This window comes from Manis pentadactyla, chromosome 4 (genome assembly GCF_030020395.1).
Source record: "Manis pentadactyla isolate mManPen7 chromosome 4, mManPen7.hap1, whole genome shotgun sequence".
NCBI classification, from domain to species: Eukaryota; Metazoa; Chordata; class Mammalia; order Pholidota; family Manidae; genus Manis; species Manis pentadactyla.
The window spans coordinates 167,178,139-167,203,513 of NC_080022.1; the positions used below are offsets into that span (position 1 = coordinate 167,178,139).

The 25,375-nt window shown below is 47.7% G+C and overlaps 1 protein-coding gene and 1 long non-coding RNA gene across 5 annotated transcripts in view; one reads left to right on the top strand and one right to left on the bottom strand.

Moving 5' to 3' along the window:
- LOC118909439 (uncharacterized) overlaps positions 1-24,915 on the top strand; it is a 31,127-nt gene extending 6,212 nt beyond the window's left edge. The window contains exons 3-5 of the long non-coding RNA XR_008997367.1: positions 12,717-12,888; positions 21,400-23,108; positions 23,782-24,915. This is a non-coding gene — a long non-coding RNA (uncharacterized LOC118909439). The remainder of the gene's footprint in view (positions 1-12,716; positions 12,889-21,399; positions 23,109-23,781) is intronic.
- Positions 396-25,076, bottom strand: SP2 (Sp2 transcription factor). Of its 4 annotated transcripts, none has more exons than XM_036879918.2 (8): positions 24,922-24,974; positions 21,023-21,160; positions 12,189-12,265; positions 10,412-11,386; positions 4,173-4,485; positions 2,814-2,988; positions 2,401-2,594; positions 396-1,197 (listed from the first exon to the last, which is right to left on the bottom strand). In XM_036879918.2, exons 3-8 carry the CDS (start codon positions 12,249-12,251, stop codon positions 1,097-1,099), a joined length of 1,821 nt encoding a protein of 606 aa, XP_036735813.1. In that variant the 5' UTR covers positions 12,252-12,265; positions 21,023-21,160; positions 24,922-24,974; the 3' UTR covers positions 396-1,096. The 4 variants fall into 4 exon arrangements, with proteins under 4 accessions (XP_036735813.1, XP_057357385.1, XP_036735810.1 ...); XM_057501402.1 differs by having other exon boundaries at positions 12,189-12,268; XM_036879915.2 differs by lacking the exon at positions 21,023-21,160 and having other exon boundaries at positions 12,189-12,268; positions 24,922-25,076.
- Positions 25,077-25,375: the final 299 nt, after the last annotated feature.

Sequence of the window (25,375 nt, forward strand, 5' to 3'; positions counted from 1 at the left end):
AGAAAAAATTTGCGTCAGCCCAGTGCCGACCAACCAAGTACATTGTTAATAAAGAATAACAAATCTGTCACTTAATTCATAAAACATACCTCAAGCAATTACAACTAAAAATAAAGTTGGACTTTGTTTAATTTAAAAGCCTCAAAAATAACAAGCAATATGTTTTTAAACATGTAGTAGACACAATTGTCTATTATACAATATACACTGTACACAAGTAGAGCGAGGGCCGCTGGGGTGAGTCAGATGAGAGGGAGGGGAGGGGTTCAGGATGCGAAGGGGTTTTTATCGGAATCCAGATTTGAGTTGAAATGTCATTTAGAACAGAATTGCAAGAGTGAGAAAAAATGTATAGGCTCATCATTGCTCCCCAAAACCCTAAATTGAAGCAGGCATGGGAAGGTGAGTAACAAGGACAGGAAGAAGGGAGCAATTAAATAAAATGTTAAAGCACACACAAAACACAGTGTTCATCTGAAGTAGAGTATAAGGCAACGTTCTCCATAGAAAAAGGGGGGAATCAGGGAGTCCGTGGGTAGCTTGATCTTTTAAATAGAAAGTTGGAATGTGCTGGAGGAGAGCTGCGGCAGGGCTGGGGCAGGGGCAGTGGGGGCGGCTGCTTGAGGCCCTCTGGAGGTGGAGCCAGAGCAGCCCCTGACACCGCAAACCCCGGGGCTTCTGAGGTGGCGGGTGGGACCAGGGAGGAGCAGGAGAGAGGGACAGGGCACAGGGGACTCTGGCAGTGTTGGGGGAAGAGAGGGGGTCACTTTGCTCCTGGACGGAGTGAAATTCATGTTTTTCCTTTGGAAATAAGGGTTCCCACTCGTCCTGGTTTAGAACGTCTCACTGGGCACGGCCAGTGTCCATGGTCTGGGGAGGCCAGGAGTTCGTGGTGAGAGGGAAGGGCCAGGGCGGAGCCAAGGGACTTCAGAAGGAGGCAAGTATGGGGCAGTGGAGCCCCTTCCTGTGGAGAAAGTCTCAGAACAGGAGGGGGGCTGAGGGCGGGCCTAGGGCAGCCCCGGGCCTCCCTTCCACCAGGGGCCCAGGCAGGGCACAGACGGGACTGCATCTTTGGGGCCTCCCGCTTCAGTTGGCCTTACAAGTTCTTCGTGACCAGGTGGGTCTTGTAATGCTTGGTGAGATGGTCACTCCTCATGAAGCGCTTCTGACACTGGGCACACTCAAAGCGTTTGTCCCCTGGGAAGAGGAGATGCCTGTCACTAATAGCCATGTGCACACATGGTGCCAGTCCCAAAAAAGGAGGGTAGTGCACGTGAGGAGGGAGGGCACCCTATAAAGCTGATGTCGCTTTGTCATCAGAACCTGCCACTCCTGCTTGCACCTGTGTTCCCCATGGTTCACTAACTGAAACCCTTTGTCCGTTCTCACCTCTCTACCTGCTTGCTGTCACTCTTCAGTCTTCTTCCATCCCGTTCCTTGTCCCTTACCCAAGATGCTGTACTTGTGTCCCTGCACCTAGGTATTGCTTGCTCTCTTCTGTCTTTGTCCCTGACTAACCTGGCTCAGTGTCCTCCCCCTCCCAGGGAAACCCCACTCCACTCTGACCGGCCTGGCTGCTGGCTGAGAGCGCTTACTCTTCAGCCTCTGAGAGGAGCATGGCCTGCTCCACCACACTGGCTGGGAGCCGGGGAGTTTTGGAACCCAAGGCCCCATCCCCAGACCCAGGACAGGGAACTGCTCCCTGGGGACACTGACACTATATAGCAGCAGTTCTTAAAGCATGTGCTGTGAACCACTGGAGATACACAAAGACAAGTTCAGGTGGTGGTGGACAAGTATTTTTCTATTTTATAGTCTTGTATTTATTTACCAGTGCATTAAAACATACTCCTACGATATCAAGCCTATGTTGTCAAAAATAGTGTTGCATTGGACATAAATGAGTATAAACACTGAAATGACTAAAGGAAAATTGTCTGGCAATTAGTAGTAGGAAAGGCAGTGTGGGATAGTGACTGAGAGCATGGACTTGGGAGCCAGAGGCCTGGGTTGCACCCAGTTCCACCAGTCATTACATGAGTGACCTGGCTACCTCTTCATGCTGGTAAAATAGACATAATCCAAGTACCTTCCCCATACAGTCATTATGAGGATTAAGTTAGTTAATCGGTACAATGCATAGTACTGTGCCTAGCACCCTAAGTCAGTGCTTGTTAAATAAGTAGCTATGCAGCTATGGCAGAGGTCATCAAGGCCATGTAGTGCCATGACACCACTTTGGGGAATCCTCCTATGATAGAATGGCTTCAGAGAATTCTCTGGGTGCTCCCGGACCTGCTGAGGAGCCAGTCTGTAGTCCTCCCTCAGTGTGGCAGCTCATCAGCAGGGCCAGGAAGTCGGGGGTGGGGGTGAGGGGCAGCCACAGGGGAGGGGGCAGACCTGTGTGCGTGCGGGCGTGCCGCTGGAGCTCGTCACTCCGTGTGAACCTCTTGCCACAGAAAAACCAGTTGCAGACAAAGGGCCGCTCTCCAGTGTGCAGGCGCACGTGAGCCCTCAGCAAGGATGTCTTTCGGAACGTCTTGCCGCAGTCGGGGATATGGCACACGTGCTTCTTCTTGCCCTGCTCCCCAGACCTGGGAATGGGGGGGAGTGGAAAGGGGAGTGGCGAGGAAGTAGAAGATGGGGGCAGGACACGAGGGAGGGAGGATGCGGGGTCAGGTCAGAGCATAGGGAAGGTGAGGAGTCTAGGACGTGTGGGGCGCCCACCTCATCCCCTCAGTCTATGTTCCAGGCAGGAGCTTGGGGAAACGGCACATGCCCAGCTGGCAGTCTGGCCCCTCTCCTCAGATTACCTCTTATCCCCGTCCTTGCAGTTGGGACACGTGCAGGCCACACGGCGCCGCTTCTCCCCGGGCTGGGCCTCTCCGGACAGGGCCTGCTCCATCTGCAGCTGGATCTGGGTGGGGCTCAGCCCGCTGATGGTCAGGTTGTTCCCAGAAACATTCTGCACTGTCAGCTGCTGCTGCCCTGCGGGGAGGAGGGCACGGTTCCGGGTGAGGAAGCCTGAGGGCAGAGGAGGGAGCCTGACACCCTTCTTCCCTTCTGTGCACGGTAATCACAGCAGCAAGTATTTTTAAGAGCCTGTTTGTAATGTGCCAGACACCAATTTAGAGACTTTAACTGTATTAACTAACCTTCATAAGAAAGATACTGTTATCCCCCTTTTCCAGTTGAAGAAACTGAGACAATAACATATCAAGACCACACAGGAAATCAATGATAGAAATGGGATCTAAATCCAGGCAGTCAATTTCAGAGTCAATGCCAGGAACCACTGTACTTAATAGGCTGAATTCGTTTTCGGACATGGCCCACATGGTTTCAGTTGGGAAGGGTCTTGTTTTGGGTTGTCTTGGAGTATTTCTTCTGGAATCTCCTCCAGCTGTAGGCCCTTGTGAGATAGCGATTCTGCTCTCAGGAAAATCTCCAGAATTTTTGGTAATAAGAATGAGAAAACAGTTCTATGGACTTTAGAAAAAATCAACTCCTCTGGGACTTGTATAAAGCCATTCAAAGCAGGGGGAATGTCACTGACCACTGATGGTGCCCCTGGGTGGATTCCTCCTATGCCACTAAACCGAAATGCATAAAGTGCTATAAATTAATTTAAGACTGCAGAGAGGAGATTTAGAGGGCTCCCACTATCTTGAGAAATACCCCTCACCCAACTAAAGAATGCAAGGAACCATTTTGCTTGGGTAGCTACAGTGTTTCTTTGACCATCAGCAAGGCCTCTTTCAAAGTATAAATATGACCAAACATTATCACTGAACTGACATGCAGCACAAGCCATTCCAACTGTCAATGGCTCCCTCCTTTCCTTCCACCCTTAAGGCTTTCTCCTAGAAGCCTTCCTTCAAGTTCCTTTACCTGGAACATCCCCCTTAGCCCAACCTCTGTTTGTACACCAAACTAATTTGATTTGTAAGCTGTGGAGTTTTCTGGAGTACATCTTACTTTCTCCATCATATTCAGGTCTTCAGCTGTCAGGTGGGGTTAACGTGTCTTAAACTATCTCATAGGGCTACTGTAAGGACCAAGCAGATGTGCTTTAGGCTAGGGGAAACCAGGCAAACGCAGGTGGCCCACAATTGCCTTGTGCGGGGCAAGCAGGCATCCTGGCCACACCCTGACCCAGGGGCCTCCCTCACCGCCTGTGTTAGTGATGGTGACAGGCACACCCTGGACCTGGACCCCATTGATGTTGATGGTCTGCATGGCCTGGGCCGCAGCTGCCAGCTGGGCTGCATTCAGGCTGATGATGCTCCCAGCAGGGGCAATCTTTGGCAGGGGGCGCTCTTTCCGGAGAATTGCGGCCGAGTGCTTTTTGCTGGTGCCACTCAAGTGGGGAGCACGGGTCGCTGGGCTGCTACAAGTGGTGGTAGAGGTGGTTGCAGCTGTTGTTGGGGGGCTGTCCTGGACGAGGACCGTCTGCACCTCACCGGAAGGCGTACGGATATAGACCTAGGAGGGGCCAGACAGAAAAAAGTCAGTGCTCTGGAGAGAATGGGCTCCTGACACCTTTCAATGCAGCGTTATCTCCCCACCCAAGTGAGAACTAGGAATGCTACTCTGTCCTCCCAAGTCTTCTCCAACTACCCAAACCTACATTCATACACTGTTGACATTCAACAAAGGGCTGATGGTAACCCTATATACTAAGGTGGCAAATGTTGACTTGAAACCAAACATTTAATTTACTAGGTATGGAAAAACAAAATGCCAAGTCTCAGAATTGGAGAACTGAAAGCAGCTAAATGGTGACCTCACAAAAGATGCACTGTGAACCATCAAGCAAATGGAAAATGCTCCTGGGAGGCAAAGCAGTGGCAGCTTTTTCCAATTCAGACTGGCAAAGATGGAAAAATATAATGCTCATTGCTGGTGAGACAGCAGGGAAATGGGCACTCTTATGTCAGGAGTGTGAAGTGGTCTAGGCTTGCTGGAGTGAAATTTGGGAACAGGTATCAAAGCCTTAAAAATATGCATGTTAGAGCCTGCATGAGACACAGAGGGCTTCTGCAGGGGCCTGGTGGTAGCATGGGTGCCAGAGCCCAGCAGGCCAAGGAGGCTGTCCACACGGGAGAGCTGCAATGGCTGTGAGACTGGGTACATACAGAGGAGACAGATCCAGAAAGGAAGGGTATTAGGGATAATGGAAGCAAAGTTTCTCACTGTCAGAGAAGGGAGTTACAAATATGGAAAGGGAAGGAACTAGAATGAACTGTGTGGCATTAAATGGGAATTAGAGGTATTGGTGGAAACTCTTAGGCTTCAATATAAATAGGGAAATACAGATACGAATGTGTGTATATATGTATGTGTGTATATATACATACTTATGTATGTACATGTATGTGTATTTGTGTGTGTATATTTATATGTCTTGGCTGTGTCCACTGAGAAGGGCTGGGAGCAGCAACACTCCAGGAGCAATGAGCTCACCCAGGCCCCAGGTCTTAGATTCTAACTTCCATGCTCTACTAAAAGAAACTGGGGTTTCTTAGAGAAATAGCTATTTCCAGCATAGGGGGCAGGGAAAGTAAAAGAAGAGCTTGGACACCTACTGTACCAGCTCAAAGAATGGCAGTGACATGTGAAAAGGACACAAGGGGCTCCGACTGGCCGACTGTGGAATAACCGCAACATCAAAATAGTAATACCAATGGATTATTACCCACTGAATAAAACAGGAACCTATGAGTCCATAAGGACATAAATAAACAAATGGAGAAGAGAATGACAGAATAAAAAATAGTTATCACATCCTCCAATAAGAGAAGCCAGGACTCCTGGGAGGAACAGTTGATCCCAGAGCTGGGGCTGGGAGAACCCAAGGAAGGAATGGGGTGCTGACACATGCCATACCATGGATGAACCTAGAAAACGAAAGGGAAAGACGCCAGTTGCAAAAGATCACCTACTGTAAGATTCCATTTAAATGAAACGTCCAGATTAGGCAAATCCAAAGAGACAGAAAATGGATTATGGTTGCTAGGAAAATGAGGAGTGACCACTAAAGGGTAAGGGTTTCTTACCAGGCTGATGGAAATGTTCTAAAATTAGATGGTAGTGATGGCTGCACAACTCTTTAAACATACTAAGACCCGCTGAGTTGTACACTTCAAAAGGGTAGATTTCATGCTATGTGAATAGCTCAATATAGCAGAGTAAAAAAAAAAAAAGATGGGAGTATGTCAAAGGGAACAGGGGCCAACCTGAAAGAGCTCAAATTGCCAAAGCTGGAACAATGTGAGCCACAAAATAACATAGTATAGGATTATGACCTACAGTGTAAAATAAAATAAATATCCACAAGTCCCTACTGATATAAATAAATGACTGAATAAATAAACAAATGGAAGAAGAGAGAAATCTTCTGTATAGAAGAATCCCAAATAATATGCAGATGTTTTTCCTTCTAGGATGGAGAGCTTAATTCTCACCCCCACTCCCACCCTTGAAGATGGGGGACTTAGTGACTAGCTTCCAAAGAACAGAGAAAGGGAAAAGAAACACCTTGCAATGAAGAAACCTGGCAGACACCCCAAGTGATAAAAATTAACCTCAGGATGTCCTATCATCAGGGATGTCCCATGGACATCATGTATCCCTCATACAAGAGGATGAGAGGGGCATTTTGCCTCTGGTATTCTTCCCAAAAACCTATAACCCCAGACTGGAGGACATTCCTGGCCAATGCACCTCAAGACTGTCAAGATGACAGAAAACAAAGATTGACAAGCTATCAGACCACAAGGGCCTGGGGAGACAAACCCACGAAGTACAATGTGGTATTTGAACTGGAACCTTCAACAGAAAAAGGGCATTAATGTTAAAACTGGTGACATCCAAATCAATTCTGGAGTTAAAAGTAATGTGCCAATGTCAATTTCTTGGTTTTGAGGAATGTACCCTGGTAATGTAGGGTGTTTAACAATGGGGGAAGTCAGGTGAGAGGCATATGAACACTCTGTCCCACCTATGCAAACTTTCTGTAAATAAAAACTTATTCTCAACAAACAAAAAGCAAATAATCCAATAAAAATTGGGCAGAGGATCTGAACAGACACTTCTCCAAAGAATAAATTCGGATGGCCAACAGACACATGAAAAGATGCTCCACATCGCTAATCATCAGGGAAATGCAAATTAAAACCACAATGAGATATCACCTCACATCACTTAGGATGGCCCACATCCAAAAGACAAACTGAGGATGTGGAGAAAGGGGAACCCTCCTACACTGCTGGTGGGAATGTAAACTAGTTCAACCATTGTGGAAAGCAGTATGGAGGTTCCTCAAAAAACTCAAAATAGAAATACCATTTGACCCAGGAATTCCACAGCTAGGAATTTACCCTAAGAATGCAGCAGCCCAGTTTGAACAGCCAAGAAATGGAAGCAACCTAAGTGTCCACCAGTAGATGAATGGATAAAGAAGATGTGATACATATACACAATGGAATATGATTCAGCCATAAGAAGAAAACAAATCCTACCATTTGCAACAACATGGATGGAGCTAGAGGGTATTATGCTCAGTGAAATAAGCCAGGCGGAGAAAGACAAGTATCACATGATTTCACTCATCTGTGGAGTATAACAACAAAGAAAAAAACTGAAGGAACAAAACAGCAGCAGACTCACAGAACCCAAGAATGGACTAACAGTCACCAAAGGGAAAGGGACCTGGGGAGGCTGGGTGGGAAGGGAGGGATAAGGGGGAAAATGGGGCATTATGATTAGCACACATAATGTACTGGGGGGGGACACGTAATTCTATAGCATCTTACTATGCTGATGGACAGTAACTGTAATGGGGTATGTGGGGGGGACTTGATAATAGGGGGAGTCTAGTAACCATAATGTTCAAGTAATTGTACATTAATGATATCAAGAAAAAACTTATTCTAAAATACAAAGTTGATTTTTAAAAATCATAGTAAAAGATACTAAAATAAGTGAGCAAAAGTCTGATGAGGAATGGATATTTATAGTCTCAAAGTAGCTTCCTACAGAATAATACCAATTAATTACAAAGAGAAAAAAAGGTGCAGATATCTGCCAAACATTACTTTACTCATCTAGTACTGAGACCAACTGAGATCAATGCACCCCTTTTAGAATGCAGTGAGAACACAGCATCCCTTCTGTGATATTTCTGCAAAAAATGCACAACCTATAGCTAGTCATGAGAAAACATCATAAACCTAAATTGAGAAACATTCTACAAAATAGCCTAAGGCCTTTCAAAGTGTCAAGGTCATGAATTTCAAGTAAAGAATGAGGAACTGTTCTAGACCAAAAAAGAGAGGAGACAACGAAATGCCCTGTGTGATACTAGATGAGATCCTTTTGCCACAAAGGAATTATTGGGGCAAGTGGTGAAATCCTGGAGGCTCTCTGAATTAGACACTAGTACATTTCATTGCTAATTTCCTAGGTTTGATGGTTATATTGTGTTATGGAGAATATCCTTTCATGGAATTACATACTTTTGATAAAACAATTGGAAGTGATGGGGATTTTGGTGGCAACTTACATTTGAATGATTCAGGGGAAGAAGAGTTATTTGTAAAAAAAAAAAACCTGCTGTGATTTTTTTGTGGATTGGGGTTATTTTTAATTCCTGCATTATTCAAGACTGTGTTTCTTAGTTAAAAGCAAGCAAACAAACCTCATGTCATCTCTTAAATCTCATCCTCCATTTTCTGGTATGTGCCCTTTCTGCAAATCATTGCTATTATCTGTGTATCTCAAGTTTCTGTTACTAGAACATTTTTTGTGCCTAATATAGTGCAGGGGTCAGCAAACTTTCTGAAAAGAGCAGATAGTAAGTAGCTCAGGCTTTGCAGATCATGAGGTCTTTGCCTTGTGTGCAAAAGATGCAGAAATGGGCATGGCTATGTTCCTTTAAACTTTATTTACAAAAACATATGGGTGGGCCAGATTTGACCTCAAGGCTGTGGGCTGCCAATCTCTGATACAAAGAATATTTTTTTAAATTGTGCTATACTTTGACCCACTTTTAGGAATTTATTTAGCTATAAGATTGGACAAAGCCTAGATCCACAGTTAATAGGGTATTAGTTGTATCAACAGCACCTCAGGATTTTGGAAAACTGTCATCATTAAAAAACGCTATAGCTAAATTCTTTCTACATATGTATGACAATTTTCTTAGGAAGACCTGGGTTTAAGACCCACCAGCATTAATCTCAGGATATGGGACCTTGGGGAAGGAAGGGGAGGCACTGCTGAAGATGTGCACCCGAGCAGCTTATAATGGAACCTTGTAGATATAATGTTAACAACTGATAGAAAATTGCTTGGCAATATGTAATATGCCAGAAGGGAGAAGGTATGCAAGGGCAGACCTCAGATTGCCTCCTGTGTGACTTCTATGTCCACAGCTCAATATCAAGGGCACCTCCTCTCCACCCAGGAGACTGCACAACTTCCTGCCGCTCAGTGATGCCCCAGTTCTGATGCTGTGGACAAGTGGATAATAAACTCCTTGATGGCAGGAGCTATTTTTTTATATTTAAAGAAAAATCCTTATCCTCAATTTTAATTGTAGCACCTGGCACATGTAAGACGCAATGGGTCAAGGTGGAAAATGGATGAGTGTGGAGTTTGAAGTCAGAAACCTGAATTGAATCCTGGCTCATTATCTATGCCCTTTGAGATCTTGGATACTTTATAACTTCCCTTAAAGTTCCAGGGTCTCCACCTGCAACACGGCACAATCTTATCAGGCATATACAAGGAATAAAACCTGCCTCAGAGCCCAACAGATTCCTGAGTGTTAGAACACCTTCATAAATGCCAACAGTAAGAACTTCGTTGCTGAAGTCAGCATCCCGGGTCAATCTAGCCTAAATGTTCCTGCTATTAAGCTGCTGCTTCCAATTTTTGCTTGTCATTAACAATGACCAGCATTTTTCTTACTTTACATCAAATTCAGTGCTTCTGGCTGGAATTTTGTCATCTGGCTATGTTCTAAGTATGTAATTCTATAATAAATATGAATGCATAATATTATGAATATCATATATATACAATAAAAATAAGCTTTATTATTCTATTATCTGCCCCCCCCAGCAAAAAGACTCCTATAAAGAAAAAGTGGGCCAAAATAAAGGTATATAGATGTTACATCTGACTTCTAAAGATAACCTGTACACGTCCCTATGAACTGAAGAGAGCCCATCTGTCAGGCAGAACTGGCCACTGACTGCCCACCCCAACAGATACTGACTCCCAGCACTCAGATCAAATTGGGAGAGGCATCAGCATCATCTTCAAAAGCAAGCCAAGGGAAAATGCAGTGTTAGCCACTGGGTGCTGGGAAGAGCAGGGCGGGCGCAGAGGGTATGTGTGGTACCTGAGTAGGTGTTGGCTCAGCAGCCTGGATCTGAAAGTTCTGGGAGGGCTTCTGGGGGACGGTGGGGAGGGTGGCGGATGCCGCCTGCACGACCCGCAGGGCCTGCTGGGGGATCTGCACCACCTGCTGCTGCTCGGCCTTGGGGGGCACCACCTGGACCTGCTGGACCACAGCTGGCTGGCCGCCGCCAGGGCTCTGAACAATGAGCAGGTTGTTGCCTGCCTGGATGATGTTGTCGGCAGTGGTCTCGATCAGCACTGTCTCCACCTGCTCAGTCACAGCCACAGGGGGCTGGGAGGCGGGAAGACTCTTCTTTCTGGCTTTTCTGTTAGTCTTAGACAGCGGGGCAGGGGGGCTCTCTGTGAGGAGCTGAGTGGGGGCCCCAGTGTCGCTGGTGTTCACAAAGTTGTTGACAGGCAGAGTGAGTGTCACGTTGCCACCGCCACCCGTCAGCTTCACCACACTGGCCCCGCTCTGCACAGGGGTCGTGGTCGTACTAGACTTCTGGATGGGGGCTGGCTTGATGGGGACAGGCTTGTGACTGGATGGTGAGGGGGTGATGATGGCTTGGTTGGTACCAGGGATGATCTGGATCTGGTTGGTGAGGTTGGGCTGTACTTGGATGGTCTGGGAACTGCTCGCCTGAATCTGCGGGATTGCCTGGTACTGGATGTTGGTGTTTGATCGGGTCCCTTTGTTGATCACGGTGGGATTCTGGATAGCAAATACCAGCTGCCCCCCAGGATAGGATGTGTTCAGTTGTGAGCCCTGAATCTGAAGTATGTTTCCTTTGGAGGACAAGATTCCAAAGCTATTCTTGCTGGGACTGAGAGGGAGAGGAGCAGGTTTGATAGGGACGAGTTTCCGGGGTGTGGGCTGGGGGGGAGCAGGAGGCGTCACAGCAGCTTCAACAGCTGGAGGGCCAATTTTGCTACATGTTGCAGCAAGCAGGGCTAAGGGAGATGGCTGGGAATCCTGCAAAACACCAAGGAGAGAAAAGGAGTAAGATGCGAGTGCCTGCTGCCCAGCCGCCCTCTACCCTTTACGACCCTCTCTTCTTGGCAAGCTCTTCCCCACCGCTGTGGTGGGCAAGGGGCCAACATCCTACCCCTGCTGGTTTATCATCAAGTAAGGGAGAAAGTGTGGGAAAGGTCTTTCTCAGGAAGAACTCCCCTGAAGTAACAGTGTGAACTGACCATGACAGGATGAACTAACAGTGTGAACTGAACACTTACTCTCCGCTGGCCTTGTTTCTAAGGGGGACACGAATTAGCCACAGCTCTTAGATGGCATTCCATTAGCCCACAGGGATGAAGGGACCCCTGACTTCTCAGCTGAGGAGGGAGGGAGGGAGGGAGGAAGGGAGGAAGGGAGGGAGGGAGGGAGGAAGGGAGGAAGGGAGGAAGGAAGGAAGGAAAGAAGGAAGGAAGGAAGGAAGGAGAAAGGACGGGGCAAGGAGGAATAGATGCTTTGGTAAAGTGGGGGGTGGGGCAGGGTGCTCTTTCAAGGCTACAGGGAAAGAGCCCCTGGAGTGTGGGGACACAGCCTCTAATTCCCTTTTATGGTCAGGGGAGTCTGACAGAAAGGACCTTGCTTTTCCCCCTGACCCGACTGTGGCACCTCTGTAGACAAAGTGGATAACCGAACCTTCCCCAGTCTCCCATCCTAGGCTGTTTACAGGGAGCCAGGACGGAGTTTTTAGCTGTGGTTTAATGTCAGCTTTGCGTCCTTCTGAGCTGATGCGGCCCCCATCCCTCAGAGCCTAGTGCCCACTCACCTGGGTGGTGGAGGCAGCGGGCTGCAGGTAGTCACTGGGACTGACGGCAGCGGTGGCAGCCATGCTGGTCTGTGAAGCTGCTGGGAGGAAAGAGATGGAGTAATGCACAGGATGTCTGGAAGGCCCCAAGTCCACGGAGTCAGATTTTCTCTTTGCCTCTCTTTGCTGCTGCTTCTTCAAGAGAGGTTATGACCTTCCCCACACTTTCCCACTCAAAGTCAACAACCTCACATCCTTTGCAGGAGATAACCTTCTCCTCTCCCAGACTCAGTCATCCAAGGCTGTGAGAACAGCTGTTCCTGTCGCCACTGGACGGCCCCCTCCAGCCATCACACGGTGCAGGACAGCATGGAGATACCGAGACTATACCAAGACCACTTCACTAACTAACCTGTGCCACCTAATGGACCCTCTGTGGGGCACTGCTGACTCTCCCCAGCTAAACTGGAACCCCTGTGTAGTGGGCAGTGGAGCCCTCCAGCTCAACCTCCAGCTCTAAGCCAAACTTCCTGCTCACTCTTGGTATAGCCAGATGCCAAGCCAGCCTGGCAGAGAAGCACCACTCAGCCAGGATACCTGGCAAGGAGGACACACCTGCTCCTCAGTCTTAAATGCTTTTTGCTTCACCTTCACCACAAAGGCACAACAGCCCAGGTATTGATCTACAGCATATGAATTTACACCTTTAACAGGACAAGAGGTATGGTCCCAGCGGTATCACTAAGACTAAGAGATCTGATGACTAAGTATAACAAGGAGGAAAAATTCTATTTTTGTTTAAATGTATATATATTTCTATATGCCTATAGCAGGAAAAACTAAAAAAAAATGTTTTTTTATGTTAAAAGCCATTATCTCCTAGTGGCTTGGTGAAGAATTTTGGTTTGACTTGGAATTTATCTCTTTGTTTTCTGTATTTTCTCATTTTCCCACCATGAATATACTTTTTTTTTTTTAAAGGAAAATGACATTGAGGAAGTAATGAAGGGGATCTCTAAACTTAAGTCTGATTTAAGAGAAATACAAGAAAAGCAGAATGGAAATCACAGGAACTTAGTGGGAAGAGAATCTATGCAGTCTTCCAGTTCACAAATTGCTAAGGAAAAGAACTCTGGGCAATCAGATTTGTATCCTAGACCTGTGAAAAGCAGCTTTCTGGAGTACAGAAACAGGAGGGTGTTACGTCACGGTGTCAAAGAGGCAAAATGGCTTAGGCAATGGAGCCCTTGTCGGGTATCTGGTGAGAGGAGGGTCAAGGTTGGGGAGAGAGCAAAACCATTCGAACCTTTCCATGTTGGCTCGCCTCTGGCTTCTCTCTTTGGGAGAACAGTTCTCAAACGGGGAAAGGGGAAGGGGAACTGAAGCCCAGGACAGGTGTGGGCTGGTAGGAAAACGCACCGATGCCTTAAATGATTTCCAAGCCCTAAGGTCACACGACTGCATTCCAGAGGAGACACTTTGCACGCACACCTGAAAACCGTGTGAGGAACCAGAGAGCGGCTCTGGGCAGAGGTAGATCCCGAAATATTACAGGCACTGATCCTTGGCCAAATCCTAACTAAGAAGAACTAAAGATTGAACAGTACTTCAAATGCTGTGGTAGAGCAGCCGTGAACACAGGAACGAGCACAGGCTTGCCACAACCAAATCGTGCTGAACACGTGTAAGGGGGTTTGGATGGAATGGTTTGCACTGTGTATTTTATTTCAACAAGGCCTCTGGCTGAAATGTACCTAACTGTCTTAGGAACAAAGAGGGGAAAAACTGCAGGCAGGATGACAGTCTAGTTTAGGGGCTCAGCTGAAAGTGCCTCTGCCTAAGTGCTGAGACTCACCTGTCCCAAGGAGCCTGCTGCTGCAGGTCGGCCAGCCTTGCAAACCAGGGGTGGATCCACAGGCCCAGGGGCCGCAGGCTTCTCCTTGGAGGCTTATGCTCTCCCTGCCAGAACATTTTATTCTTGTGTTTTCATTGTGATGATCATTTAAAAATGAACATATACTATGTATCACTGGATGACTGTTGCTTAACTAGAATTTGCACATTTCAGGGCCTGTGTTGTGTTTCCAGCTGTACTGGTGCCAAGTGGCACCACTCTGTGTAGGCTAATTAAGACAATTCTGCACATTTACTTCATGATACATTTGTGCAAAGTGAGGGATGACAGCTCTTCAGAAGCGTGGGAGGACTGTGGGGTGGGGCTTTCCTCTAAACTCCCCGCATCATCTGCGAAAAGAGGTAACGTCCTTGGATTCTGGGCAGTGTCAATAATTTTGGTAAGAAAAGCATCAAGCACATAGTGGGTAATCGATAAATGAGAGTTTAAACTTTGAAGTTGAGTAAATCCTGCATTTGGCTTAAAAAAAAAAAACGTGTAAAACAGGAAGACAGAGCATAATAGCAGGTCTCTTGTGAAAAAGCCCCAGTGGTTCTGACTCAAAGCTAACTGGGAGGCAACACAACTAGATGTGGTTCCAAACAAGCTGCTGCAATCCTGGACTGCATTCCAGAAGCTCAACCACAGAATAAAAATAATAGTCCTAGTGTGTTCTGTACACGTGGGCCACATCCTGAGGGTCAGGTTTTGTTCTGAGGGACATTTTGAAAGGAGGATGTTCAACTGGAGCTGGTTCAGAGGAGAGCAACAATGGCTGTGACCAGATGCCAGAGTAGCGATGTCCAGAAGGGTATTATTCCATACATGGGTTCAAAGCGTGGAACCAACACTTCAGGGTGGAAATGTCAAGATGGCAGATTTCAGCTTAATAGAAGGGAGAACTTTCAAAGCACGGGATCAGTTACCTTTTGAGGCAATGTTCTCCCTTCTCTGGCATCATTTGGCCAGAGGCAGGCTGTGCGTCTCTGCTGGAGATGGGATGTCTGATGGGGTGGGAAGCTGAACTAAATGATCTTTAAGTTTTTATAATTCTCAGACCATGTTGTTGATTAAAATACAAGATGAGTTAGTTGCTGCCAGGGCTGGGAAGGGGAGGCAAGGGCTCTCCAGGAGGCTCCCCAGGCTCAGGTTTGCTTAGCCACAATTGGTGAATGACTCTCAGACACCCTCTGTTAGGAATGCAAGGACCCCAGAATAGGACAATATGAACGAAATGAAAACTGGCCCAGTGCATCTCACTCCTCTCAATTTCCCATCTCCCTCTCTCCCTCTGCAGTCATTATTGCCCTGTATTCAAACTGTTTGGAGACCGTGCTGGGCTCTGAGTGATTCTTCAGTTAGGAAGTTACCGCGGAATCTATTAAAGCAAGCCGCAGACTGCTGGCACTCCACAGCGCACCGTTTCAGTTTGGTTTCATTTTCCTCCCCAGCTGGTTCTTGAAATAATCCTCTAGATCTCAAACCACTGTTTGTAAGAATCTTTCCTAGTATAACTCAGAGCTTTAGGGCCCCTGGGCTGCAGACTTGGGCAACCAAACTCCCTGCCATTGCAGAATTCTATCCTGGGAGTAACCTTGAAAGGGAAAAGAGAAGCATTTCCAGTTGGTGTTTGGAAATGAAAAGTGGTTAAGAAGTAGAAAAGAATGTAACTGCAAGATTATGATCAAAGGTACTTTAGAACCTCATTAATCTGGAACTTTGAATTTAAAATGTGTGATTTGGACATGATTGTGCTTTACTTTTCCTTCACACTATTCAAAGCAAGGCTAAATAGTGTATGAAGTCTGCAGAGGGACTCTCAGACATAGTTAGACAACTGTTTTACACCACTTACATAGTTATAAAATTGTTTTAATCCCACCACTTGCTTTTTAACAGAAGTTTACCTCTCTGTTCAGTGAAACCTACATTTAGCAACACTGGTAAGTGGGATTACTGCATATTCTTTTTTTCTTTTTTTTTTTATTAAAGTATCATTGATACACAATCTTATGAAGATTTCACATGAACATTGTGGTTTCAACATTCACCCATATTATCAAGTCCTCACCCCCTCACTGTCTATCAGTGTGGATTACTGCACATTTTTGAAAGAAAAAACTGCATTCCTTTCAGAGCTCTACCTTCCAGACTTTTCATTAATTCAGATTGGCTAAAACTTTCCCAACAGTCCCTTGGCTAGTGACATTTTACAGTGATTTATTATCCAAGCAGTAACAGCTCTCAGGCTCCAAGGAAAACTTCCTTGGGCATCAGACAGGCTTCCAGACAGGAGTGGGGGTAGGGGGTGGTCCAGGGCCCGATGGGATCACACCTGACTTTGCTTTCCCCATTCTGGAGGCCAGTGTAACCCCCAACCCAGCAGAAAAGCCCCCCGAGTCTCCTGGCTCTTGATGTATAGCATTCCTCTCCACCTCCATCCCTCCAGTGACAACATGTTCTTTCTCCCTGGCCAAACTCGGTAGACAAGCTGCCGCCGCCATGCTGTCCCCATCCTTTCTCACTGCTCACTTCCAAGCAGTACAATCGGGTCTTTCACCCCAGCTCCTTGCTGACACTGCTCTTTCCCAGGTCACCAAGGCTTCCTCACTGCTAAATCCAACAGACCCTCCTTAGCAGCTCTTAGCCCTTCGGCCATTCCCTCCTCAAATCCCCATGGATTTTCTCCTACCTCTCCAGCCCCCTCTTCCCCTGTGGGCTCCTCTTTCTCTTGTCACCTCTTAAACACTGACATTCCTCAGCATCTGTCCTCACCAACGCCTGCTCTAGGAGGGCCGGGAGCCCTCCCATGGCTTTGGGTGCCTCCCCTAGGCTGCGACTCCCAGGTCTGTGTGTGGCCCAGGTTTCCCCTGAGCGGCAGACCAGTACATAAGCCTCTGGGGGCCTTGCACTTGGACAGCCACAGAACTCCTGACACTGGGCTGTCCCCTCTGCCCTTTCTATCCTGGCTGTTGCCTCCCCAGCCACCAGGGGGCCTCTTCCAGATCCTTGAAGAGCCTTTGCCTTGACCACGGCCCTTTCCTTGCTGAGAGTTCTTTCTTCTTTCCCAGCTAACATCCATTCAACCTTCAGACCTCAGCCTGAATTTTCCCCAGCAAAATTGACAGTCCACTATGTAACAGGCATGCCATTTCCTCAGAGAGGCCTTCCAGGACCCCTGAGATGAGATTAACTCTTCAGGTATAACACCACAGCCCACTGAGTATAATGTCTCTCTCCCCTCCTCATGGGAGGGCTCCCGAGGTGGGCCAGTTGTGTTTTCACCAAGCCCAGGACACAGCACAGGGACCCTCCAGAGCCTCCAGGGCAAATGAATGTCTCTGGTTAAACCAGCCTCTCTTCTGGTATCACCAGTCACAACGAACCCTGGCATCTCCCTCCTGGCCAATCAAGCTCTAATGATTCCACCTCCCAAATACAAGGCTTTATCCAGTCTACTCTGCTCTCCAACATTATCCTAGCATTAATAAGCACTGTCAGAAAACTAAATTCAACCAAGTAAATTTGAAGACCTAATTGGTTTTATTAAGCCATTCACAAATAGGGTAGGATCCCCTCGAGCAAGTAGTTGTACGAAATTTTTCTAGAGGGGAGGGTGCCGCAAACACTTATTAGCAAAAGAAAAGAAGGGATTGTTTCAGGCCCAGTCATCCTCCCTTAGCGGGAGAGCAGAGGGTCTCATCCTGCAGATTACCTTGCCTTTTTGGGCAGGAGGAATGGAAAGGACTCACGTGACATATTACCTCACTGGTGCTGGCCAGAAAATTTTGGGGAGGTTGAAACTGCAGTTAGGTTAGGCACTAAGCCCTGGTTTGGTGACCTGGCTCAGCCCCGCACTCTCAGGCCCAATGCTTAACTTTTTAACACCACTTTCAGCTCAGCTTGAAATACTGCCTAAAGCCTTCAAAATGGCTCCCCAGCCTCTGGCCTTGCCCCCCTCTCATTCAGCCTCTCAATCTGGTCAGAACCACCTTTTAAAAATGCAAATTCCATCCAGCCACTTCCTTGATTAGTAGCTTCCAGATGACCTTATGATAAGCAAATAAAGGCCAAAACATTCTGCCCCCCTCCCTGCCCCTTGCCTCTCTACCTCTCCTATTTTCTCTCTGGCCTTCCAACTCTCCTGACACACAATTCAGGGTTTTTCATTTCTGGAGCTATAACATGCCCTCTCTCACTTGGAGCACAAGCACACTTTCCGCCGTTTGTCTGGTTAACGTCAGTCCTTCTCCAGAGCTCGCGCACAGCTCACTCAAGGAAAATCTTCCCTGACCACCCTCCCACCCCCATGCCACTGTACAGCCCGCACAGCACTGTCCCCCACCATGGGGTGGTAGGAGTGCTTCTCCGCCCTAGGGGTCTTTCCATGGGCTGACTCGGCACAATGAGAAACAGGAAGAGGCCTCAGATGGGACCCCAAAGCCCTGGGTGTCAGACTAGGGGCCATTCCACTGGTCATTCACCTGAGAACACTACTCTTGAGACACAGGAAATGAGAGAGGGAAGGGGCCCAAAGAAATGCCACCAAGACTAGGCTGTAGGCAGCTTTTTTCCTTCTGGGACTGAATTTGGCTCAAAGTCCACAGCCAGGCCTTGGGGGCACCTGCTTTTTTTTTTTTTTTTTTTTGACTCAAGGGTTCCTACCATTGCAGCTATGGTTTTCTTGGCCCTTGGCTATGGTATTTCCCCTGGAGGAATTTTGCTCCACACAAACAGTCCTGCTATTTTGGTCAGCTCAGCTGTGCCTGAAGCCAAGTTCTCAAGCCCAGTCTTCCCAGTTGCCTAGCCTGGAAGAATTCAAAGCTGGTAAGGGAAAAGCAAGCCATGGCTGATTTTAGAGAATAAAACTGGACCTCAAAGGGAGCTAACAAATGGGCTCAGAGAATGGGCTTGGATGGAGGGAGCACTACAGGGGCTGTGAAACATTCCAAACTGCATGAAGCATTTCCCAGAGGCGAATCTCCAGCAGTCATAATAACCATATAAAAGAGCTCAATAACAGTAAAAGGAATTTCACTGACTTTCATTAAGTAAGAATAACTCTGCGAATGCCACAGGCCAGGGGAGGAAGGTGAGGAGAAGGATGGAGATCTTATGTTTTCACCCGGACACTGTATTGAGCCATCCTGTCTTCCCTACTCCCAACTTTGACCCCAGCCTCCGAGCATGACCCTGTGTGTCCACAACCTCATCAAAAAGTTTAAATTCCCTTCATCAGCTCAGATCCATTGTTTCTCTCCTTTTCAAGCAAAACCCCTTGTAAGAGTCACCTAGATTGGCTGTCCCTAATCTCTCTCCTGCCAGTCTTTCTTGAACCTGCTCCGACCAAGCTGCCTGTGCCACAAGAAATGCTCACGCCACCAGTACCTCCAGGTTGTTAAATCTAATGGTTAATTTGAGACCTCAATTCTGTGTTGATCTGACAGCTGACCCCTCCTCCTCCTTGAAATATTCTTCCCGTGGCTCCCAGGACACACTTGCCAGCTTGGCCTCCTACCCCTCTGGCCATCTCTCCTAAGACTCCTTTGCTGGATCCTCCTCTACCCTCAAATTCTAAATGGTTGGGCTGCCCCAGAGCTCAGTCTTAAGACCTGTTTTTCTTCTGTCTACACCTATTTCTTAGATTTCATCTAGTCGCATACCTTTACAAACCAGTAATATGTAGATTCTATATAATGATATCTCCCAAATTTATATCTTCAAGATTTGTATATCTGACTGCCTACTGACATCTCCACTTGGGTGCATTAATAAGCATTTTAAATCTAACCAGCCCCAAACAGGGCTCCTGCTATCTCCCTAATTCTGTGCTTCCTTCAAACTTCCCCATTGCAGTGACTCCATGCCTCCAGCTGCTTGTCTCTAAAACCCAAGGAGACGTCCTTGACCCTTCTTTTTTCCACACTATATTTGACAGTGAGCAAACGCTTTTGGCTTTACTTCAAAATATATTCAGAATCTGACTACTTTCACTATCACCTCTTGTTATCACCCAAGTTCAGGTCCCCGTCATCACTGGCATGGCTAACTGCAAAACCTCCTAGCTTGACTTCTGACCTTGACCCCTTCAGCCTCACTCTCCACAAGCACCCAGAGTGAGACCTATCAAACTTAACCGTGTCACTCCTCAGCTCAGAGACTCCAACAGCATCCCATCTCCAAACTAAGCACCAAAGTCTCCCCGTCACACAAAAGGGCTCTATGTGACCTGTCTCCTGTTACCTCTAATCGGTCACTCTCCCTCACTGCTTCAGCCACACTGGCCTCCCTGCTGTTCCCCAATAGGTGAGTTCTTGCCCACTGCCTCCCCATCCCTAATTAAGCATAGCTCAATCCCACCCCTCCTTCAGATTTTTCTCAAATGTCACCTTCTCAAGACCTTCCCTGACTACCCCATATAAACTGCACCCCTTTATATTCTTCCTAGCCTCCTAAGGCAGGAACTTATCTCTGCTTACCCACTGATGTACCCCCTCTACCTGGCACATAGTAGATGCTTAAGACATCTTTGTTGAGTGGATGAATGATGAATCCTGAATGCACTGTGAGAGAACCTGAATGCAATTTACCAACCAAAGGAGAAAACCTGCAGATTTGCATATCCTGGCACCAGGCCTGGGATCCACCTGCCAGGTCAGCTCTGCCTGTCTAGTCCCAGATGGAACTCTCAACCCCGCCTGCCACCTCACACAGGAACCTGTGCATGAGCCAGCACAGTCCAGTCCTGCTCCTAGACAAATGTATCAAGAGCTCACCTCATCACCACACACTAGGCACCACATTTCAAAGCTTCTTTGAATTAACATGTACTGGGAGGAAGTTCTTTTCCAAGTGATTTATGATAATGAGGGTACCTGCTATACAAATACTGCTTATCTGTCTCCACCCTGAATTCCTCTCCCCAAAACATGACCGTGTCATTTGCTAGTTGGCATCCTACCTGGGTCACACCCAGCTGGACTGGAAGGGACTCTGGAGAAGTGAAGGGGAACACAGGGCAGCAGGGGATGGTGTGAACTCTTCACTCTGACAGAAGCAGTCCCAGGAAATGGTACAAAGAATACTGGGCCTCAGTACTCTGTCTTGGAGAACAGGAGAAAAAAAGAAACTAAGATACACTTTTTACCCCTAAAGAGTATCGTTATGTAGAAACATGTTTTCTCTACCGTGGCACATTTATTTGTGAGTCACTCCCCACATTCATCCTGGGCTAGGATTGGTTCTGAAATGAGCGATGACTTCATTTTCCCTGGGAAAAGAGGGCTGGCTTACCATTTACTTTTCTGAAAGCTGATAAATGCTTTGGTCTGTTTTTAGGCAAATCTGAGAAGACTTCCAGTGAGGCACTAGTCAAGAGCTGAAATATTCCCTGCCTGCTGTCTCTTACTCTATGCTCACACTCTGTGAGAGGCCACTTTGTGATTCCATGGAGTCCCATTGGAGAGGTAACAAATACCCCATGAAGGAGCTCTAGAAAGAGGACATTGATTTGGAAGTGAACAGACTAGTGCCTGCTGGTTCCTGGGCCACTTGTACCCCATGGCTGAGATGACAGAGGCCACCTAACAGCCTAAGTCACAGCACAGAGACAAAGTGGAATTTCAGAGCCCTCAGCATCAAAAACAAGTCACCTAAGCTAAACCTCTGCGTGGTATGTGGTAGGGCTTCTGGGTAGGTGCAGCCCATGATTCTGATGTTGAAACAAATTGTAGTTACGGGAATAAGATGTCCAAAGGAAGGACTCAGACAGTTGGGTGTCTGCAAGCAGGCTACTCCTGTGATACCAACAGCCTTGACATCTCAGTGCTGCTAACAGGGGTAAACTGAGAAGCATCCGAACTGGGCACTTAGCCCTCTCATACTTCCTTGCGCCTGAGCAGAGCTCATCTACCAAGAGCACATCTCCCAAGAGCACACCTGCCTGAAGCCCAGCCTGAGATGCGCCATGAACCTCTCTGCCAGTGGCAGCCCCTGAGCCATCTGGAAAGAGCGCTTCCTAGACTTAGAGTGGAAGTCATGGCTTCCCCCAAGATGCAGGTGCTGACTGTGAGCTGGCTCCCAGGCTCCCCTTTCAGCTGTCCATTCTGGAAACCTGTCAACTGGAACACACCTCCCAATACCCAACGGAGTATCTCCTCAAGGGCACTCTCTAATGCCTTTCTTATTTAGGCTGCGCTGGTGATGTCCTATATTTTTACCCTCTTCTACCCAGCTCCATAGATACCTGGCAGAAAAGTTAGCCTCTACCCTGAGGTCTCTAGCCAGAAAAGATCTGCTGATGATTGAGGAAGAACTTCTTAAGAGTAAGAGATTTTCAGCCTTGTTTCTGAAATAAAAAGATCTAAGTGTTGGCTTTATGAAAGAAGAAATAAAGAGAAACCCTTTTCTCCCCTCCTTCAACTGGTCTAGAAGTCACACAAGGAGTCGCATGTGTCTAGAAGTCACACAAGGATCCAAATCAAAAGCAAAGCAAATACAAACAAGCAAAACCATCAACATATGCATTCCATGAAGTGCATTTCTTAGTCCAGCTTGTACTGGTTTGGTCCAGCACGAAGGCCAAGTACTCCTGGTTTAGAACTTGCAGGAAAGTTCACAAATCCAAGTAAGCTGCCCAAAGGGATACTCCAGATGGATCACTACCAATACATTCATAAGAAAGCACTGGAGCTTCTCCAAATAGAATTTACTTCCAAGTTTGCAGTCCACGAAGGTTTCACGTAATCATTTGGTCCACATCATCCTTTAAACTCAGGAGCATTCACACCGTTACATCTCTACACTTTCTAATATTCTACACAACCTTTAAAGGAGTGTTTCTCTGCATCTTTCATTCTGTGGACATTGCCCACCCCCTCCAAAATAATTCCTACGTTTTTCAATCTTTGGAAGTTTCTCTCCTCTGAGAGGCCTCCAGAGGTCCAACTTTAATAGAATCTGAGGAAAAAAGCTGGCCAGTCTATGTGCTATCAACAGTGATGCCAAACTCTGACTTCTGGAGCCAGTTCTCCCTGCTGGGCAGTCAGGTAAGGATCTGATTATGAACTAATACTTGGGTCTCCTTAGCAAAGAGACTTTTGTCCTTAGCAGCCTAGTTCAGGAGGTTCATAATTATGTCAGACCATCTTTTTTTTCCTTGTTGCTGCTTATTTTACATGTAGAGGTTAAGCCTCTGTACAACCAAGTGGAAGAACCAGAATTAGAAAACTTACCAATCGCCCCAGCCAATGAGAATCCATTTCCAACAGGTATTAATGCCTGTTAGAAGCCACTGGAACATCATCAGCCCAATTGATAGGTTGTCTGACAGATTCGCCCCCTTCATTGCACACAAGAATTTAAAACAAAACAAGACACTGCAGTTATATTCATTATTGCAGACAACAAGTTTCTTTGTGTTATTAATCAAAATGACTCCTATGGACTCCACCTCTGTTCCCTTTACAGACTTTCTGTGAGCTAGCCAACACCTTAAACTTTGTAGCCCTAAAAATCTTATCCAAAATACCAACTCAATGCTTAGCCCTCCATTGCAATACTTAATGCCTTATGGGGTACAGAATGCAAGTTTCAGAGACGGTATGCCAGTGGACCTTGAGTCATCACCCCTCTATGTGCAATGAAATTGGTGCAATGGGGTACTGTGTGCCAATTCATTGCTCAAAGCAGACCTCCTGGCTCCTCCCTCCCTTTCTCTAGGAAACAAGTAAGTGAGCAAGAAGTAACCTCAGAAGAAACAAACTTCAGGAGAATGTGCACTGAGAAAAGCCAGACTGCGTCCCTCTGGATCAAGTTAATTAAGAAACAATTAAACATGACAGTATATTGGAACCAAAACCAAAGAATACCGTGAGGGCAGGTTTCTCCATAGCCCAGAGAAGACACAGTTCCTTTTCAACTAAAAATAGCCACCAGAACATAAGCCAAGAAGCACGGGTAAGAGCTGAGAACCATAAATCAGCAATGGGTAAGGACGTGGGGTGGAGGAGGAAAGTTAAGTATCCACTTTATTTCTTACGTCATTCCTTAGATTTGTGTCTGGCCCTTGGGATTCAACAGTTCCCCGCACCCTGCGACGGGACATCAGGCAACAGGCTAGGAGTTTGGCCAACAAGTTCTTACACGCCTCACAATTATGCTAAGAGCTTGCAGATATCTAGCTGGAGGCTCAAGGACCCAAGTGAAAACATTAGAAGGTTTTTTGTCCACTCCGCAGCCTAAGGCGAGAGGTCATCTGCCCAGGGAGTGCCCTCGCGTCCTGGCACTCTCGATTGGGGTAACACTGGTAACCAGGTTGGCTTCTACACCCAGCAGTGCCCGTGTGGTTGGCGCCATCTGAATTTAAAGCATTCTCTGGCCCTCTGGGTACTTGGGAGAGCCCTGAATCGTTCATGGGCACCTAGAACGGGAGTGCAGGAGGATTCCTCAAACGCATGGCAAGCGCGAGGGGCGTCGGCCGCCTTCTCAGAGCAGGCCCATGCAATGGCCACGGAAAGAGCAGCGCTGAGATGGATCGGCGACCGGGCGGAAAGGTGCCAGGCTCGCCCCGGGTGCCCACTCCTCCTGGCAGCCCCCGGAAGCGCCGCCCTCCGGTCCTGTGGGCTCCGAGGGGGCGGGGAGTCTAACGCCCCCTTCCGGGTGCCTCCGCCCGGCTGGCCAGCCCCGCTCCTCCTCCGGGCGGGAATCCTCCCTCCCCCGCCCCTCCCGGAGCCGGGCCCCGGCGCCAGGCCCGGCCCCAGGGGGGAACCCCCGGCTTCGGCTCCCCCTCCCTGCGGCCTCTGCCCGTCTTCCTGACCCTTGGGGGCCGGGAAGACCCCACCGGCAGCGGCCAGGACCCACCGCTCATTACGACATCTTCCTCCCTGGCCTCCGCCGCCTCCGCCGCCACCGAGAGCCTGACACCGCCCGCCTAGCACCCGCCAATCCCGGAGCCCGCCACCGCCCGAGCGACGGCAGTATCCACCAATAAAAGTTCGGTACATTGAGGACCGACAGCACTACTAACCAATCAAGGAGAGGTATCTAGAGCGACGTAGCTTTGGCCAATAGACCTGTAAAATGTCACTGATGGACGGTAGAGGGCACCAACCGAAAACCTACTGGAGAGTGAACGACATGTTCGCCAGCCAACTGGCGGGCATCAAAGTCCCGCCCACGAGGTGGTTGATGGACAGCAACAGGAAGCTAGATGGGGAGGGGCTTAATAGAAGAGTGGTTTGGTATTGGTCATGGTTGACCTTCCACCCACCTCTAACCCAGAAGATGAGTGATAGATGTACCCTAAAGCCAATAA

Bases quoted from the DNA above. Each gene is read 5' to 3' on its own strand.
- SP2 (XM_036879915.2), bottom strand. The intron at 2,989-4,172 runs GTGAGGGAGGCC...TCCTCCCCGCAG, and splicing joins CACCATCACTAACACAGGCG to GGCAGCAGCAGCTGACAGTG. The intron at 1,198-2,400 runs GTCTGCCCCCTC...TCCTCTTCCCAG, and splicing joins GCACGCCCGCACGCACACAG to GGGACAAACGCTTTGAGTGT.